The sequence below is a fragment of the Blennius ocellaris genome, assembly GCF_963422515.1.
Source record: "Blennius ocellaris genome assembly, chromosome: 10".
NCBI lineage: Eukaryota > Metazoa > Chordata > Actinopteri > Blenniiformes > Blenniidae > Blennius > Blennius ocellaris.
In genome coordinates, this window is record NC_137659.1 from 3,728,784 (window position 1) to 3,746,765 (window position 17,982).

The window sequence follows — 17,982 nt, forward strand, 5'->3', positions numbered from 1 at the left end:
CAGTGTACCAATCTTACATTTACTGAAAAACATTCAAAAGTAAGGAAATGTGTATGTCTTCATGCTTCTTTGCAATTGAAAAGCCTGATTTTTTTTTCTCTTTTAATTGGTTCTGCACTTACAATAGAGCTGTTTTGTTTTTTTATGGGTACATTGCACCAATACCAATAATTCTTACAAATGTAACATTAATAGATAGAAGCAGGCTGTTCAACAGTAAAAGGTCTAGGCTGAGTTTATGTGACACTGTTTTGAAGTGAAAATGGAAACGTCTGTAGCGTTTTGTGGGTTCGTTCCCATGACAACATTGAAAATGCAACTTTTAAAAAACGGCTCCCAAAGTGGAACTTTTTGGAAAAAAAACTCCAATGCCTCCTCCGTGCATGTGCATCATGGCCGTAGTAAATATGCACATGTGCGAGTAGATGGACAATAACAACAATGGCGGACTCCAGAGTGTCTTGACTCCCAGTCCATATTCTCCTGGGACTTGGTAGTTTTATAGTTAACAGTCTCTGTAGTAAGAATCTAACTTTGTCGTTTATCCATCAAACGTGTGCGTACTCCCATTGTTAATATTTGTAGTGTATCTCAGCACGTGTGTGTGTGTGTGTGTGGTTTCATTACACAAATAAACAAAAGCGCCAACCTCCATGGACTTGTTGCGGAAACGCGAAACTTTCTGAAACATTTTATTTGAAACGTCTCGTGAACGGGACCTCGTACCCAAGAAACATTCTTTTAATTACAAGCATAAAATGTCATTACTCTGTGCTTGATTTTGTTGCTTGAAAAAAAAAGGGGGGGGGGGGGGGGAACCCTCATCCTTAATGCTTTATGGGTACTGCCATCAATTTTAAGATTGATTGTCTTTCCTTCCACACGGACATTCATTTTCATTCATTCATTCCATTGTTTCCAAATCAAGTTACTAAGGCCTCAAAAGCCTGCTGGAGTTTGGAAATCCATCACAACCTGCTTCTATCTACCTGTATTTACTGTCAGAGCTAATCCAGTTGTGGAAATGGATGTTCCAACATCTTGGATTGACCAAAACACATTTCATTCATTAGCATTGTATAAATGAATCTCCAGGGACAGACAGAGCTAATACGGACATCCCGGAAAAGAGAGTTTGCTCATCCTGTTTGGCAGCTGCAGACTTGGACTGCTGGGTGACCTTGATGCTCCCCCGTTAGGAGGTTTTCAGACACGACCATTCACATGGCTTCAACTTTTGGCAGAATTTACGGCAAGAGAGGATTTTTTTTATTACATTCATTTCCTGAAAAGGAAGAAAATCACCTCTGATCTGTTAAAAGTTTCGCTCAGCAAAGCATTTTAGCTTTTTAATACCGCGGAGCAGAAAACGAGACTTAATGTGTCTCTTCAGAAATCCCACTCTCGGGGGTGCGCGACTATTCTGCCATTAATGCCTCGAATTCACAAGTGAAAACGGCAAACACTGTCTTAACGCTGGAGGAGACTGGCATCCAGGATATAAACCGGAGTGATTAGCATGATGAATTGCACGCGCTCCAAAATCAATACGCTGTAAATAAAGATACCGTGTGCTCTCGTGGACGCGTGCCCGAGGAGAGGAGGAGGCCCCGGGACTGTAAATCTGCCCTGTTTACACTCTAAACCTGTCCCCGGTTATATTGTTTCTTCAAATTTTTTCGCCTTTTTCTCCTCTAATTGGCTCTCGGAGGGAAGCCATTTTGAAGCCGTTTTAATTACACCATAAAAGAATTTTGCTGCAGCTGCAAAGTTCACCGCGTGGGCTCGTTGAAATATGAATGCCGTTGATCATGCCCCCCCCACCACCACCACCACCACCACCTCCCCGACACGACGCCCCACAATTCGGCACTGATTGGACTCTCAGTTGTGGGTTTTTTTTTTGTTGTTGTTTCTCTTCTTGTGTAGCCAGACAGCCTGGGGGGGGGGGGGGGGGTCACAACAATTTATGGGGCCAATATTTGTTCTTTATTAAATACGTGAAAATCGGCATTTAGTGCGATCCACCTCTGGTACAATGGAAACGCCTGTTTTTTTTGTTATTTTTCCTGCTCAGTCTTCTACACTGCTTTTCGCAAATTAGCATTAGCATGAATACACAACCAGGTTAACACACACACACACATTCATGTATCAGCAATTTAGTGTTATCAATCCATCCATCAATCATCAATCTTTATATTTTTTTTCACATTTTTCATAGAAATGCCCCTTCCATCGCTGATTCAAATATCATGACTTTTTTTTTTATGTTGTGAGTCAGCATTTAATTAATTTATGTCACAAAACTGCTATGTGTGAGCATTTCCATTCTTCAATATATATAAAACCGTGAGTAAAGCAGCTGGAGAAGAAATAGCAGAGTGTGAGGCTAAAGAGAAAGCTGAATCCATCCAAAACAAAGAAGTAATGGACAAAATTTGCTGTTTGCATCTTTTGTGGGTGAGAAATTGAGGAATGACAGTTTGAAATTGCAATCTGCATCAACACCAGACCACCAAACACCCAGAGACGGTTCATCCTCAGAGAAAAAGAAGTAGTTGCTTCCAAATATAATAAAGACACTGTATTTCACATATATTGTGTTATGTTAACTTTTTTTTTTCCGACGCCCCGAGCTTCTCTTAGGCTGGTTAATAGATGTGGAACATGAACGCTTTCCATAGGTGGGGATTTAAACGTTTGGAAAAGCAAAAAGGAAGATAGAGGAATCTGCCAGGGTTCATAAGAAGAGAGCAAATCTCACAGATAAGAAGGGCGTGCAGCGCCGCATTATGTAATAATGGTGCAATAATGTAAGAAGTTTTCGCCTCATGTAATAACGCAGCATTTGGTAATCATCTGTTGCATTTTCTTGTAACTTGTTACATATTGAAACAGTTATTACTGTTAAATGATTATTATTATTCAAATCTTTTTATTGATTTTAGGCATTTGTAAACATACATAAACTTAAATATTATTTAAAAACAAACAAAAAAGACAAAAACAGCAGGCACTATGAACTGAAATGACCTCATACATCAGTGTTGGAAAAACTATATTATATTATACATTATACATATTATACAACTAAATTATACACTGAGTTTGGACTCAAAATAAGGAAGGAATGGCTGCCATAGCTTATCATAGTTTAGAATTGATCTGCTTAGGCTACATCTCAGCTGTTCAAACTTCAAACGGGACATTACTTCCTCCACCCAAAGCTTAAGTGCTGGTGGAGCTGACTTTTTCTAGTTAAACAGTATCAAGCGTCTCGCGAGTAAAGTCATAAAGGCCACTGCCGCTGCCTGATGAGGCGTCACTGAGATATCTGCTAAAACCCCAAATGAAGCTGTAATGGGACTTGGACTGATGTTCTTTTTACATCTAAATGAGATTGTGTTAAATATTCCCTCCCAAAAATCCTACAGCCTGGGGACAAAACCAGAACATGTGACTCAGGTTGCCAGTGGCATGACCACATCTCAGACAGAAAGGGTCTTCACTTGGGTACAGCCTGGATACTTTACTAGGCGACAGATGCAACTTGTGCAGCACCTTTAAACTGCAGTAGACCATGAGTGGATTCTTGTAATTGCTGTTTGTTTCACCTAATTCTTCCCCCCCATTGAATTTTTAAATGATTCAACGAAGGGGATGCTGGCACCCTGGATTCTGTTATAAATTACCGACACCACACCTTTATCGAGTGGATCTAAGGTCAGACACTCATCAAGCCATGTTTTTTGGAGGCAGAGTTAGAGAGAAAGATACTTTAACAAAACTACGCTGTTGAAAGTACTTGAAAAAGTCTGATTGTGGAATGTCAAAGTCCTTCTTTCGCTGTTCAAGCAAAATAAATCTATCATTTTTAAAGAGATCCTCAATGCATCTCAGTCCTTTCTTGTGCCATTGCTGAAAGGATGAGTCGATCAAAGATGGGGGGCAAAATTGACAATACACTGAATAGGAGCTGCAATCAGAGACTGTCTGAATTTAAAGTGAGCTCTGAACTGAGACCGTATTTTTAAAGCACCCCAGACAACCACATTGCTGGTTAGATAAGTAAATGCAATCAGTAGCACATACAATCTGGTGCATACATGAGCAACATCAAAGAGTGACATAGAATTCTAGTCCAACTGAATCTTCATTTGTTTCCCTCATTAGTAAAGATAGAACCATGTCTATGGATAGAGAGCAAAAATTATTACATAATACAACAAATTGTGACATTTTCTTCCATTAAAAAATGGCGCATCGACATTTTGTAATAACTGTTGCAATATGTAACAAGCTATTGTTATAAAATGCGGCAAAGTTTTATTTTAAAAACGCGTTCAACAATTTTAATACAAAATGCTCCGTTGTTACATAGTGAGTTGAAAACGTATTACATTATTACGTAACGCACCATTATCACATAATGCGGCGCTACAAGGTGCAAGACTAGTTAGACAATTAAAAACCCATATAGTTAAACCAATTTACTTAAAAAGGCTCCTAAGTCCTACAAAGTGTCAAAGCAGGAACCCCGTTTGCTTTGAGGCGAGAGAGCCATCCACTACACCGCTACTGTGGAGCCCGATCAGAAGAAGTCGGGAAGATTCCACGTGCCCAAAATAGCTCTGACAGGATGAGCGAGGGTCGTAACGCGAAGCTTCATCATACATTAATGCAATTATCAAGCAGCTAACTATTAAATGCATTAATCATTTGATACAAAGTATTGATTAAAATGACTTTATAATGAGAGGAGATGATTTACGGCGCCGAACTAACAGCTCCGCAGACCAGAACCGTAACCAGAGACGCACAAATAAATCTGACGAATGCACTCGGCCTCCAACCATCAGTCAAACACTTGAGTAAATCAAAGTGATGTTGTAAAATCTTCCTTTGATTGAAAATATTTTTTCAACCACTGAAAGAAAAAAAAAAAACCTCAAGAGAAACCCATTTCTGGTGTCGTAGGATTTTCATGTGAAGCAATGATGCTTTATTCGAGCCGCAAAGCTCATGTATACAACCTTATGTGCTCAAACAGCAGCTATCTTGAACTTCAGCAGATGTATTTCTGGTTAATCTCTTTAAGTAGCTATTTATCCAGCCTGATAAATGTCAGAAAAAAAACAAGCTTTGACTCAATCCAGAGTCAATAAAACCTCAAAACGTGGATGGCTCTTGCTGTAAAAAATCCAATGAATTATTGCCCTTTCTGTTGATAAAAGACTCATTCTCAGCTCATCTATTTATCGTGCATTCACTGCCTCAAACCGAGAGCACTCCGCTGATCAGGGTTGCAGTTACAAGCTCACAAAACACTGGCATTTTGGAAGCGAAACCACTTCGCCGGTCTCTGTGCTTCAGTGCCTCCCGCAGTATCTTGTTTGCATGTTTTGTGTCGGCCTTCCACCGGCAGCATCCACAGGGCCCAGGTACCACAGGAGCGTTTTAATAATCTGTCCGAGTCTGAGCCCATAGATCAGTGTCAGCCTCCGAGAACATCTTTCAGATGAGATACAGACTAATGAAGGCCTGCTCATATTACCTCCGGTGTCAATCAAACGTGTTGTCAGTTAATCATCGGCATCTCTCTCATTAAAGAAACACAGATAGGCGCCGAGATCCAATCCAGGTCTTCTGTCCTTGGAGGTTAATGCATGCGACACATGCTTTCATATGATGTGTTTTAAAGGACGGATATCGTTTTGCTTCTCATTTACATTGCACTCAATGTGAGGGTGGGGTTTTTTTTTTGTCTGTATGACATGCACTACGTGGACTGGCAGTCGTTTAAGGTTTTAATTTAAAAATAATTGTTCAAAACTGAATAAATTATCCACGTATAAACCATGAAAATACTGGATTACTTACTTTTTCTAAGAATATGGTTGAAATATAATCTGGATAATAGTGCTTCTTAAAAGAAATTCACTCGTGAGCTAAAGATGAAAAGTGGAAACATAAAATACAGTACATATATTTGTATATATAATTTTTGGCGGACTGGGTTTCTTCAGCATTCATGAGCGGCTCCGTCCGTAAACAACAGGGGAGTGAAATAGTAACACAGCTGCATTACATAATGTATGACATGTAGCATGTTGTTACTGTCTCATACAAAAGCAGTGATGTTAGATAAAAGTTTTTCAATTGCATCATTAAACAAAATCTTCTTATATTGAACACAAAAATTACAAAAAGTAAGCAAATAAACCAATTTTATAGGGTTGAATGACACATTTGAACTCTTATTGGTGCATATTTAAAGTATTAAATGTAACCGATGTAAACATTTTGTGTAACTTCCAGTTGATTTTCTGCAAAATGGATCAAATATACCAAATTGTATCCTTTCAGTTAAAATCGTTCAATAATCTCAAGTCAAATATCCACAAACCTGATTTTTCAAGCACTAGCTTAGGATAAACGTGCGGAACTCTATTGAGATGTTTGAGTGTTTTTGATCAAATAATAGTGGAAAATTAGGTCCCTTCTCTGACAAATGTGTAAAAAAAAAAATGTCAGGGTGCCTTCACAGGCTAAGCGTTTAAGCAGTCTGTCTCCGTCATGAAAACGAATCAGAAATCTCAGTGAGCTCATCGGGGTCACGTTGTCACAGACGTCTGGTATCAGTGCAGTCTTCCTCTCAGTGCAGTCTTCCTCTCAGCTGACTGCGGTTCCTGCTGGGAGTTGTGAGTCGAGGAAGGCGGAGTGAAAAAGTTCGCCTCGGTGTTGATATTTCAGTTCGGTCACGTCGCCGCCAGACAGAAAATGACAGTTTGCTCGGGCGTATGAATGAAGATATTGTGTTTGCTGCTGAGAGACCGACTGGAATAATTTGTAAGGAACTTTTGCTTGTACATTTCACCAATATTTGTATTCTCACTTATTGTACCGTTGAAAGAAAGCTTGCTTGGCATGCATGCGCTTTTCAAATGTCCCTGAAACTTTCCGGTATTTCGACGCTTCCCAACTTACTGCCTTGGTGTCACACAAATGTATTCACCATTAATGCACAGGTGTGTAAAAACCAAGCAGCAGGAGTGTATCAGCCTCAGACTGTGTGATTTTGATGGTCACAGACAAAAGAAGCTGCCTGTGAAACATTTTAATGAAGGTCAGAACACATTAATGAGCTCAGTTTTGATAACAAATCCCATTTTGTGTTGCCTGAATCCTCCCTCGCTTGTTAAACTCACATTGGCCCCTTTCATGTTTTCCGGTTTTTGAACATGCTCGAACAGAGGGAGGATATTCAAAACAACCACAAATAAGTTAGTTGACGAGACGCAGTTTCTCAGCGGGTAATGACAAATATACTGACTTTGAACCGACTGTAAAACGGGTGGTGCTTTCGCCTGTAGGCATCAAAGAAGCTTCTTTGGACTGAGTAGCCGTGATTATATATTTCAGTTCATCTTTGGTCAGATCACACCCGATTTACATGAAGGTGGCTGTCTCTTGGCGGGTATGTAATACAATTTTAACAATGATCGTGGGCACTAAAACAATGTCTCAGGTGAAAACGCATCGTCTTTGCATTCCGTTCCAGAAACGTTTCGCGTTTCCAAAACAATATACGTGCAATTTCATATAATTTACCTTAAAACGCCGTAATCTTTCCAGGTCTTTCAAGGCTTCCAACCGAGTTAAAGGAGTGTGTCGAGTGCAGAATTGAAAAAGTTTTATTCTTCTCGTCTCGTCCAAATTAAAACTTTCGTTCAGTCAATAAAGAAACTCGTCAGCGGGAACATCTCAACACGGAAGTGACACCAGTGTTAATCAGAGGCTGATTATAGGGAGAAGATGCTCTCAGCCAGAGCGAATGACCAAATGCCGGTGAGAAAGAGGAAACAGCGGAGCTTTTAACCACCGCTCATCAAAGTGGAATGAAGCTCCCCTGAGGCATTTCTAACAGAGACAAGTCTATCTATAAAAACACTGTGTTTCCGTTGCACTTTGCTCCCCGACCGTCGGGGTTTTGTCTTTAATTTTCTCTGCAGGTTACATGGTATAAAGCAAGGCAGCAGTGTTGAATATGAAGGGCACTGAGAAAGCACGGCAAAGATAAAAAATGTTTTAAAACATTGGTATTTTCGCACAAACACATCCATAGTTAGTGTTTTTATTGCGCATGAAGGGGTGAATATTATCAGACCAGCTGCTGTGAGATCCACCGGAGCTTCGTGGCGACACGGACTGATCCTCCCTCCCTCCCTCCCTCCCTCCCTCCCTCCTTCCCTCACTCCCTCTCTTAGGAGCTCTGCAGGCAGCGCATGGCTGTCAAGCCCCCGACCGAGCGTCCGGAGCCCATCTCCTCCCGGATCAACAGCGTGTCGTCCCAGTTCAGCGACGGCGGCCAGGCCGTCAGCCCCTCGGCGCGCAGCAGCGTCTCGTCCTGGAGCGAAGAGCCCGCCCACTCCAACATGGACATCTCCACCGGCCACATGATCCTGGTGAGTTGACGGTCGAGCCGGTGCCGCAGTGAGAGCTTGAGCTTGTTTGTGAGGCCCCGACCTCCAGAAGTTCCTAAACACCGAGAGTCAGCCGAAAAGTTCCCAGAAGGAGATTCACGTCAGCTTACAAGGTGCTATTGTCCCACTCAGTTGGAGTGGGTGTCTTGTAGTTGAAGCTTTGATCAGTGGATGTGAGGAACGCATTAAAAATTCAAGAATGAAGGTCCGACATCGTAGTGTAGGATTACATTTTCTGAGAATAATACACAGCAGATCATTTTACCGTGTCATTTCTGTCGGCAATGATCCATTTTGAATAGAAGTCTTGATGAATCTGATATAAGCGGGAGGAATTCTTTACGATCCCCTTTGGAGGAAGACCAGATCTTGACTCTTGAGTTTGGGGGACTTGGGTTTGAATCCTGATTGCAGAGGGAAGGTTAAAAACAAGTCGACGGTGCAAAACGCTGCGAGTTTGTTTTGGTGGGACTTTTAGCACCTTGAATTGGCTCTTGATTTGCACTGGGATATTTTGGGGAAGATCCCTGTTTTTGGTGTTTGTGTTTGTATGCAGATTTCAATCTTTTCTGTTACTGATAGCAGCGTCCCAATTTCCACCATATGACTTTCCACTTACTCAGACTTTGTGGAATAATGGCAAATAGATAACAGTTTAAGAGGAAGTCTTTGGTCGTGATGTAAAATGCCTTGATAGCTTTTAGTGTACATACAAATGACTGCAAGCCAAAGTAATAAGAATTCAAACAAATCAGATATTAATCTCACTTCCTTTAGTAGATTGCCCCTAAAACACTAAACGCTTTCTGCAGCTTTTGAATCAAATAGAAAAATGACATCACGACGGGTACAACAACAATGTTTGCAAATGTTGCTTCACTCATAATGTTACAATTGAAAAGTAATGTGGTCGGTTGTGCCTCTGTCCAATTAGCTACGAGAGATTTCCACTGTTTTATCACTTGCAGGTTACATCCTTTCAACCAATTAGCTCTTTGCAAACTACCCTGCGCCCTTCCCTGTGTTTTTGTGTAAACTGTTAATCCCCCCACCCCCCACACACACACACACACACAAACGCACACTTCTCATTTCAGTGTCTCTCTCATCTCTCTCCCTTTTTTTTTCTTTTTGTTTGAATACATCTCATTACACCCACAGTTTCTATAAGCAGGCTTCTTAGCCTCTTCTATCCAGCAGATGAGACTCTCTATTGAACCTCGCCCGCTTGCCGTGTAGCGCCTTCGTAATTGCGATATATGGCTGCTCTCTTCAACAGCCCACCACCTTCAGCGTTACCACCTCTTCATCCCAACTCCCCCAGCCCGCCTACAAATCTCTCTCTCTCTCTCTCTCTCCCTCTCTCCCTCTCTCTCTCTCCCTCTCTCTGTGCATTATAAAGCTGGCAGGGAGTTGTGACAGAGCGGGCTTTTTGACGTGTTCAATAGGTTCAAAGATACTAATTACCCCAGGGATTTGCACCCAGAGAAAGAGAGAAAATTCACGTTGTGTTGTTTTTAACACCGGCGCACAGACGAGCCGAAACGCCGCTTTGGCGCAGCGTAGTGCGGATTCGAAGCGGCGAGGTCACACGCGGACGAAAATAGATCTGAGATTGTGACAGCGGGGTCTGAACTTCTCCAGGTGCGTTCGCCTCGTCTCGGGGAGAGACGAGGCCGCGGAGGCGGAGGCGGCAGAGATGAGAGGGAGGAAGTGAAGAGTCGCTCACGGAGTGTCTGCTCGGTGCGTGTGCGTGTATGTGTGTGTGCACGCACACGCCACAGTCTGGTCAGAACGAGTGGTGCAGTTTGTTAAATTATGGAGGCTAATATGCAAATGGAGTGGAGCAGGAGGAGAAAGCAGTTCATCTGGGATGAGTCATTCTGTGTAGGTTCATGGAGACGGGTGTAATTTGTGAGTTCCCCTCCAAGAAACTGGGAACTGTGTCGTGTTAGACAGTGTTTTCAAAGAGATTACACAGTTTTAAGCGCTCATTATTACGTAAGCAGGAGGCTATCGCCAGCAGCAAATGGAAATGATCCATGCTTCCGTTGGTCAGGTTGCATTTTGGAAGGGTCTCAGGCCTTTACAGGGGAAAATGGGAAAGAGAGAGATAGAGACAGAGACATTCACACACTCAGATTGCAAAAAGCATGTGTTTGGACATGCAAGAACATGCAAACTCCATACGGACCAAACCACTGCCCAACTGTGCTGCCCTATTGAAGTAATCAATTTGTGGTCACTCGTACATGATTAATGTCTGTATCATGTTTATTACATGTACCAGTGGTGTGGAAAATAAATATTTCATATTTTTTTCTGTATTTAGCAGTTTAATGTTTATATATTCTTAAAAATGTGATTACAATAGACAATTTGTTTTCCTTTATAGAAATTCAGACCGGCATGGTGATATATTTCATGTTTATTAAACATACATTGAACGATTTCTTACCTTTTTGGGTCATGGGACAAGTAATATTTTTCCAATTTTTAACATTTTTTTAAATTCTTGAAACTGAAGCTTTTAAGTTGTGTAGTAGAAAAAAAAGTACTTTTTCTTGATATTTTCAGTTTTTTAGATGCACCTGAATCAGTGCATCAAATAAACCATCAACCAATACTAAAGTACCAAACTCATTTAATTGGCACTTAGTTTTTATCTCCTGATCTTAAACTCATTAATTCACAGGCCACATCCTCTTATAAAGTTCTATTTTATTCTCTTGGGTTCATGATATTCTGTGTTTCTGAAACCCAACTGTTGGTACTTTGATTTTATTTGTGTTCACTGTGTTGCACTGAAATGAGTGAGCAATATGTTCTTCGGTGCAGAAATAAAAAAAGACCTTAAAAATGAACATTTCACAGAGAGAATTCACACGATTTTATTGAATTCCTGACTCCAGAACGTCTTAATGTTTTTACATTCTCAGCTGAAGCATATAAGTGTTCCCTGGGCACTATCATTTTTAAAACAGGTGTCAGGAATAATGCTTCTGTATTTATGGAGTTTGTAGGGGGCTGTAGAAGTCTCTGTTAGTGGCTGCATTGCAGAAGCTGTAGGGGGAGTAGAATGAAATAAGGGAGAAATATGAGTGTTTAAAGCATGTCTTACCAAAAGTGTGGCTTAAATCAAACTGTTAACGGCTAATGGCTCAGTAATGTACGGACAGTGGACATACATTTTTATATATATATAAATAACTTTTCTTTTTAATCACTTTTAGTCCTTTTACCATCAATCTGTCATATGTAAGGTAGACTTGGCCAATGTAGTAGACATTACAACACCAAGAGGTATAAAATATTGGAAATGCGACTGTAAATGTCACCGAAAAATACACATTTTGAAACGTGTGTATTCATACACTTAAATCTACACCCTTTAGATACTGAAGTCAAACGTAAATAAATGGGCCCGGTTTGGAGAGAACACATTTGCAGGTATATTAGGTTAAATGGTGATGATGGAACTTAAAGAGCCTAAATGATGAAGTACCTGCAAAGACCAAGTGCTTTGTTTTTTGCACATTTTAAACATAAAAAAAAAATTAAATAAAAAATTTGCAAATATATTTAGTTCTCATAATATTTTGGCCAAACCCTTCTTAATAGGCAACTTTTCGTCCAGTTCAGTTGTCATGGGAAAATGACGCATCTCATTTCTGGTTCAGTCGTCATGGCAACATTGGGATTCCGCCTGTTGTCATGCTCAGTTGTCATGGGAACATGACGTGCCTCATGTTGACGTACTCGGTCGTCAGGGAAATATGGCGCTGCAATGATGTCATGATCAGTCGCCATTAAAAAAAAAAGATGCTGCTCGTGTTGTTTGGTTCAGTCGTCATGGTAACATGATGCTCTTGATGTCGTCATGAAGAATATCAATCAGTTAGTGTATTACTTGGTCCCAAGAAACCTGGCGCTCCCCATGACGTACTCGGTCGTCATGGAAATTTGGTGCTCCACATGTCGTCATGGAAACATGTCACATTGTTGTTGTCTTTGGACCACAGTGAAAAAAGTAGGTGTGAATGGAAACTCACCGCAATGTATCCGATTTACTTTTCCTTCCACACTGACAGGTGTGAAAACACTCTTAAACATTCTCTTTAAGGTCTACTTCTTTTTTTTATCACTTCCACTGATGGGCACAATGAGAGGTAATCGGAAACTTCCTCTGCTGCACCCACTTAATTAATAAAAGATCTTTGAAAGAGACATTTTATAGAAAGAACAGATGTTAAGAACTCAAATGCAATCTTACTATTGCCATTTTCTGAGCACTGCACTACTTTTAATTGCAGCAGTGCTGAATGGGCCGGGTTTATTAGCAGACCTTCTATGCAGATGAGGAATTGATGGCATATTTAACTTTGAGCCCATGTTTTTTTAATTCTGCTTCAGGATTTAAATGGAAAAAGGACACAGAAGTTTCTGGTGGTTTGTAAGTCACTGAAGAACGTCAGAAGAAGTTATAACGGCCGATTTGCAGTTAATGGGAGAAAGCTGAGCGCTCTTTACTTATATGTATATATGTTTTCCCTCTGATTAATCACAGTTGAGAAAGGAGAGGCCATAAAAGGAGAGGGGAAGGTGATGTGTAGTTTTAATAATGTAATGTAATAATGTAGGCGCTATGGTGGGCTTTCAGGACCTTGGACAGCGCCACAGACCCAGCAGGGAAAGCTGCAGCTCCAATTGGATCAAACTGACCCCGTCCTCTCACAAGGCAGCAGAGGGGATGTTATATAAGGCTAACTGTCATGTGGGAAACATGCATCTTCAAAATGTCAACATTTTCACATTGTGGGCAGGTTAAAAAAAAAGATTTTTTTTAAACAGGAATCATTTTTCCATCAGGTTTCAGAAACCTTTCAGAAGCCCAAAGGTCAGATTGTTTTCTCAGTCAAGTGAAGGGCACATAAACCTTAAAAGTTGGGACCAAAAGAACTCGTGCTGGAGGTATTATTTTTTAATACAATAAAAGGTTGTTTGGATTGATGGATCACGTCTTCTCATCTGTTAGATTACTGGTGTTTTGCAGGTCACTTTATGTTACTTCTTTCACAACTGTTTTTGTGCTTCCACCCTCCATCACCATATCTTTTCTCATCTTTCATGTCCCTTCATGTTTCTTTTCGGTTTAATATTATAGCTTTTTCTGTTTCCTCGTCCAGCTTTTTCCTAGTTTTCAGGTTTGTAGGGTACGATTTCCTATGAGGGATTTACTCCACTGTGGTCTACTGCCCTGACTTTGATTAAATTATTATTTTTTTTTAATCCCTTGTGATTATAAAATGTTTCTCCTGCGCATCATAGTTAAAATTGCAATACAAGAAAATATCAAATAGATTCCTTCGAACTTAAGTGAATGAGTGCTCCAACCGTCATGCCTTAAAGTTGCATATACTTTGCCTCATTCTGAATATTTTTCCTTAACGCTGGACTTACGATTATACTCAAAAGTTAGATATATAAAGCCTTAAGACCAACCCAGATGATGCAATTTTTGTATTTTGTAATTATTACACTTCATAGATTTTACGAGTATCTGTACTTTAGACAAGTATTTCTTCTTCTAACAGGAATCCTCTTTACTTACTTAATTAAATTCTGTTTCTCGTACTAATGGTGTTATATGGAAAGGACTTACGAAAGGATTGCCCCCTTGCAGTGGTCAGTGACCCCCAGAGCTGTTCTGGCGGAATGTTTGTATCCTGGTAGCGTCACCCCTGCTCGAGAGGTCAAAGGGTAGAGACCTGACCTGGCCCTCCAGGTTGGGGGTTGGTCAGGGGACTGACAATAGAGGAAATCAACACTACTGGCGGTGCCGGGCTTCACGGCACAGAACAGACCGATAGAAAGGACAGTCTGGGTTCAGTTTAAAGACGGATTGCAGAATCCTGGTGTAGTTTAAAGAAGTCTCGGTCTGCTTAAGATGTCAGGTTCGTCAAATTAAGAGTCTGGGTCAAGTTTGTAGAATCCTACAGTCCATATTTAAAGAGTCAAAAGGAGATGATTCAGGTCTGATTTCAAGGATCTGGGTGGAGTTTAAAGAGTGAAAAATCTCATTTCAAGGGAATCGGGTCTTTTTTGAAGAGTTCTGGTCATGTCTTATCAAAAGGAGTCTTTTTTTTTTACTTTTTTTTTTTTTTTTGCCATTATTTTCTGAAAGGTTTGTCTGAGTGAGCCGTAGGTTTCGCCAAAAATGTGGATGCTTAACGTCAAGCTCATTGCAAATTCACCTTGGAATATTGAATAGGGTGTAGAGCGGTTTCGAGGCAACGGACCTCTTGACACAGTCCAGACATTTCATGGTAACTGTGTGTGTGTGTGTGTGTGTGTGTGTGTGCCTGTGCGCGAGTGAAGCGGAACAGCTTTAGAACGAATCCATCATGGACTGCAAGACGAGGGTGGAAAAAGCAAACACTTCCTGGGACGCCCTACCTCGCTCACACTCGGGTGAAGCAACTGTTGAGCGATTAATACAAATCACCAGCTTCAAAAGAAAGGCGTCGCAGGCGGCTGACGCCCCATCCCACCCAACCTCAACACCCCCCCCCCCCCCCTACAAAGAGAAGAAAAAAAAAAATTAATTGCCTCTCGTAAACCCCTGGCAAATTCCATGTCATCATCCACCCACTGATTTTAATTTGAGGAGAAACAGCTTTCACCATCTTATCTAAGTTAATGTATTACTTGGTCCCATGTGACTGGGACCAAACCCCTCTCACCCCCCCCCCCCCCACCACTCTCTCACTCTCACTCTTTACCTACCCCCTACCACCACATCCTCTCTGCTTGTGTCTTAAGAGGATTAGGCGACTCTATATATAAAGCACATTATCTTGTCTTTTGTTGCTGCCCAAGTAAGTGTTATAGATTATACCGCAGCAGCGGGAGCCTCCATCGAGATTAACCGTGCTGGGAATTTGTTGTGGTTGTGGTTTTTGGAGCTCGCCGTCAATGCCAGCTGCGATGTGATGTGTGGAGCTGATGGGTCACAGGGCAAATGGTTGGAGGAACAATAAGCTTCCGGAAATGGATGTTAAATCACTGTAATGCGGAGGAGGAGGCGTTCAGGGAAGAGCGAGGCTCATGTGTCAAGATGATGTCATCTCTATAGAGCACTCATTGAAATCCGTATGTTGTAATGATGTTAAAGCCTCAGTGTGATGTTGAAGGTTATTTGCAGATTTAGCAACTTCTCTCTTTTGTGATTTGAGGATAATAAATGATCAATTTAATCATTATATTGTTTCAAATGAACATTTAATTTGAATATTACACCTCCTACTGTTTTTTAATCTGGTGCACCAATAGTAATGAAATTATAGGGGGATGTTATATTTCCTTCTAAAAAGGATAACAAGAAATGGCCGGAGGGCAAAATAAAATACTAATTAATAAAGTATGTGTTTAGAGTTGATTTCAGTCTAATATTAGAAACAAATTTAAGCATAAGCTTAAGGGAAAAGTGTAACAGTTACACCAGTTGGTTTTTTTAATGCTGCCAATGTAAAAAAAAAAAAAAAACAGTAGGAAGTCCAGCCTTCAAATAGAAATTACGATGCACAACAAATGATCAGGTCATACCCTGAATCATATGGTGAAACAAGGTACCACATATTCTTGAAATCCTACAAAAGTGGACACCTATCTCAGTATTTAACAAAAGTACGTGACCAAGCGTTCTGTTGTCATCATCGACTCTACATGGTTTATTTTTGAATAAACAGCAAGCGAGGATGAATTTACTAAATATTGTCACTTGCCCAATAAAGAATTAACAAGAAATTTGGCCGCAGACTCTTTGTGATTGCTCACCTAAAGCTCTAACACATGTCCAACACACATCTTTTATTAAAGCTTCTTGTGCCATATTTTTGTCGTATTTGAACAACAACAAAGATGTAAATGGAAAAAAACACGACTGCCAAATCATAACCGCCTGAAAAAGCATGTAGGAACACGAGTTCACTTCAAAAAGCGATGACTGCATTTCTGTCTTCAAGTTCATTGTAGTCTGACTCCGTCATTGGTGCAAAAATATCACTCCACCAAATTTTATCTCAGATTTATGAGATAAAATAAGGTGAAAATCTCACATTTTCACCTTTCAGGTGAAAATGCATAATTTTTGCATTGTGTTTCTGTGCTGTTTGTTCTTTTGCATTGAAATCACACACGTGTGCAGAGACCAATACGCTATAATCGTTAACAACGTCAACTACACGGACATTCGTATAGACAGGACGACGAAGTCGGATCGCTATTACGTGTGACTGGGATTCATGCCAAATATAAAGTATTGCATTTTCACTTGAAAAAGGTTTTCTCGTGTAGACGGGGCCTAAAGTACCAAGAAAAAAAGCTCACACATGCACAGGCAGCATTGGCAAGCTTCACACAGAAAGGCCCTGTCTGGATTCGAACCCACAAGATAAACAAGTCTGATACTGTAAATTCCATGTCGTACTGGTCTGAAATGCAGTATTTGGTCGACGGTCACTCTACTCCCTGTGCACCAATCGCATCCTGTGGCGATCTCTCCCGCCCACTTTGTCTTTTCCCTCGTGTCTCCGTGGAGCCAAAATGGCTACCTGCATTACGTCACCTCCCATGTAGCCAGCCTTTTTTTTCTTTTCGCCCCTGACGCCCTTTTTCTTACAGGTGCTTAGGCGGTGCGTCAGAGCGGTAATGGCGACTGGGGCACAGTCTTATTGCGCCGCGGTTTTTATTGAGCACCTTTGGCAGCGGTAAGCCCCCCTGCAGTAAGGGGATTATTCAGTGTTTGGCCGACACATGGTGATCTCAGCACCTCCTGATTGGATTGCAATAATCCCTTTACACAGCCACAAAACCCTATTACTCTGGCATTAGAGGTGGGGGGGGGGGGGGGGGGATCGAAGGTACAGGGTTATTGGGGGCATCTGATTTGGACACTTGGTGTGTGCGCGTATTTTTTGGTCCATATTTCCCAATGTTTGTTTGCAGGCAATTGATATATAGATTATATGTCTCGTGTTTTGAGGATTTATGTGTTTGAACGCTTGCCTGTGTGAATGTGTGGCTTATCTGAAACTGCGGGAATGAACATGCGCATGTCTCTGCAGTGTATATGTGCAAGCGTGCGTGGGTGAGGATTTTTGTTGTGTTTGTGTGCGTGTGTGTGTGTATATGTGTTTATGTGTAACCTTATGAAAGCCTTTATGAGTGGTTTGTGCTTTAGATGTGTGTCTCCTGATGGATCGGACCTCCCGCTGTTGATAAGCGGCTCTGTGCAGGTGGAGGGTCGCAGTTTTCGACCTCCTGTTACATCATTGCTGCTTTTAGCAGCTCAGAGAGAAATATAATAGAGAGCTGATTCTACAAGGAAAGGCTAGGGTGTGCGTGCGTGCGTGTGTTTGTGTGTGTGCGCGTCTGTCCTTTTAGTTTTTCATAATGCAGCTAGCAAAGAGTAAAGCTAACATTTAAAGCCTCACTT

General features: G+C 41.1%; 1 protein-coding gene across 1 annotated transcript in view; it reads left to right on the plus strand.

Annotated features, from left to right (window-relative positions):
- Positions 1 to 17,982, plus strand: part of LOC308135094 (receptor-type tyrosine-protein phosphatase N2-like) — a gene marked incomplete at its 5' end in the record, with an annotated part of 199,749 nt that overhangs the window by 149,558 nt on the left and 32,209 nt on the right. The window contains one exon of the mRNA XM_080502967.1: positions 8,271 to 8,468. Within this exon, the coding sequence (XP_080359093.1) occupies positions 8,271 to 8,468 (198 nt within the window). The remainder of the gene's footprint in view (positions 1 to 8,270; positions 8,469 to 17,982) is intronic.